The sequence below is a fragment of the Odocoileus virginianus genome, chromosome 34 (genome assembly GCF_023699985.2).
Source record: "Odocoileus virginianus isolate 20LAN1187 ecotype Illinois chromosome 34, Ovbor_1.2, whole genome shotgun sequence".
Classification (NCBI taxonomy): domain Eukaryota; kingdom Metazoa; phylum Chordata; class Mammalia; order Artiodactyla; family Cervidae; genus Odocoileus; species Odocoileus virginianus.
The window spans coordinates 31,249,747-31,251,742 of NC_069707.1; the positions used below are offsets into that span (position 1 = coordinate 31,249,747).

A 1,996-nucleotide genomic window follows, 5' to 3' on the forward strand; every position below is an offset into this window, starting at 1 on the left:
TCAATAATGCTACAAGGAAGGGATTAATGACTAGAAATTGTACAGTGAAGTTCAGAGACAAGTAGCAGCCCAAGATCAATGGTAAAATGCCACGTTTCTGGCTCCAAGGTCATGCTGTTTCCATAACAACAAGGTTTTTATGTTATATTGACCAAAGAATGATGAAACTGAATTTAAGTCTTCAGGTCATATTGAAAGCATAATTTATTCTTTTACTTTACAAGATCTTGCATGTATAGGATTACATTTTCTACCCAATGGTGTGTTCACTGTTAATCTATATTCAATTCCTCCAACTAAAATGTAGACTTACCCAGAAAATAAATTTACTGTTGAGGAATTCTCTCTCAAGACTTTGCCTGTAACGATGAGGTTGATGGCTTTTCGAAACCAAGGATAAAAGAAAGCATAAATCAAAGGGTTCATAGCTGAGTTATAATAAGCAATCCAAACCAGTATTTCATAAACATACGTGGGAGTGATGAAACCTAGGAAGGCGTCAATGATGGAGTCCAGGAAGTAAGGCAGCCAGGAGATCAGAAACGCTAGCACTGCGACGCCCAGCGTTCTTGCGGCCTTCCTCTCCCTCCTGGCCACTCTGTCTTGGTAGCTGTCTGAGCATCGCCCAGTCTTGTTGTTCAGACTCTCAATTTTTCTAGCCTGCTGTTTAGCAATGAGGAAAATCTTGGAGTAAAGAACTATCATCACAAGGGTGGGGATGAAAAATAAAAGGAAATTCACCAATACCCAACTCTGATTCACTGCAATTTGACAGCCTCCCACACAGGTGAGAGCACTTACTAGATCCTCCAGCCCAGCTGCATTTGCTCCTGTGCCAAGAAGGGAAAAAGAAAAAATAATCGAAAAGAGCCAGGAGAAGGCAATACACATGCCAGAAACAGACACAGTGAACCTGGCTGGATAGACCAGGGGGTCAGTGACCGCAATGTACCTGTCCAGAGAGATAAAGCACAAGTGGTAGATGGAAGCGTAACAGAATGAGCCTTCAAAACAAGAGTGGAGTTGACAGTAACGCTGCCCAAAGTACCAGCAGCTCTCCACAGACCTCACTGTGATGAAGGGCATCACAGTCACTCCCACCAAGAAGTCCGCACAGGCCAGAGAGGCGATCAAGAAATTGGGTGGAGAATGCAGCTGCCTGAAGTGGAGAATTGCAATCATCACCAGGAGATTTCCAAATACAGCCAGCACAGCTCCAAAGATGAACACGGTGTAGAGGATGAGGCGGGGACCCGGTGAGTAGGGGGTTTTCACACAGGATCCGTTCAGGTGCTCGTAGCAGAGCGGCACAGCCGCAGCAGAAGGAGACGCACTGCTCATGATTCTCTGATTTGATCCCTGGAAACCTGTCACCCTCTGTGGCCCAGGATGTCATTCCTGATTTTGAAATGTCCTTAAAGAAAAGATAAATACAATGTCAGTAGTTGCCAGTGCATTCTGTCTTTGCTTCCTTGTAAGTGCAAATCGTTACTTACATGTTTAGAAGGTGATTCATATCCTCATCTTGTAAAATGATTCTCCTCTAAATGTATAAGCAGTTAATTTTCATTGTTACGTAAAATGCTGTTTACTTAAATTTTTAAAAAACTTCCTGCATTACCTAGTTCTTCATTTCAGAGGAGAGTTTGTCTTCAAGAAGCTATTACATGAGGCATGTCCGAATGCCACATGTTATTAGCACTATTTCCCTAATTTATCAGAGCAATGATAATGCCCCAAACACTCTCTCCCCTCAGGAACATAGTTCCATAATTTCAATCCCCAAAGCTCTTAAGACTGAATCCCCACAAGTGCAAGGTGTTTAGAAAGAATTAAATAACATTTTTATGTTTATGCTAAACTAAGTTTATGTCCTATAATTTCCCGATGTCATTTGACTTTTGCATGAAACGTAACTACCTATCATTTAACACCTTTGAGCAGAAATTGAAAGTCATATTATTTATTGTTATTAGTTATTGCCTTTTCATTTTTA

General features: G+C 41.4%; 1 protein-coding gene across 1 annotated transcript; it reads right to left on the reverse strand.

Annotated features, from left to right (window-relative positions):
* Nucleotides 1–309: 309 nt before the first annotated feature.
* On the reverse strand, nucleotides 310–1,392 carry LOC139033036 (trace amine-associated receptor 7a-like). Its single transcript, XM_070461598.1, has one exon. The coding sequence runs from the start codon at nucleotides 1,339–1,341 to the stop codon at nucleotides 310–312; it is 1,032 nt and encodes a 343-aa protein (XP_070317699.1). The 5' UTR covers nucleotides 1,342–1,392.
* Nucleotides 1,393–1,996: the final 604 nt, after the last annotated feature.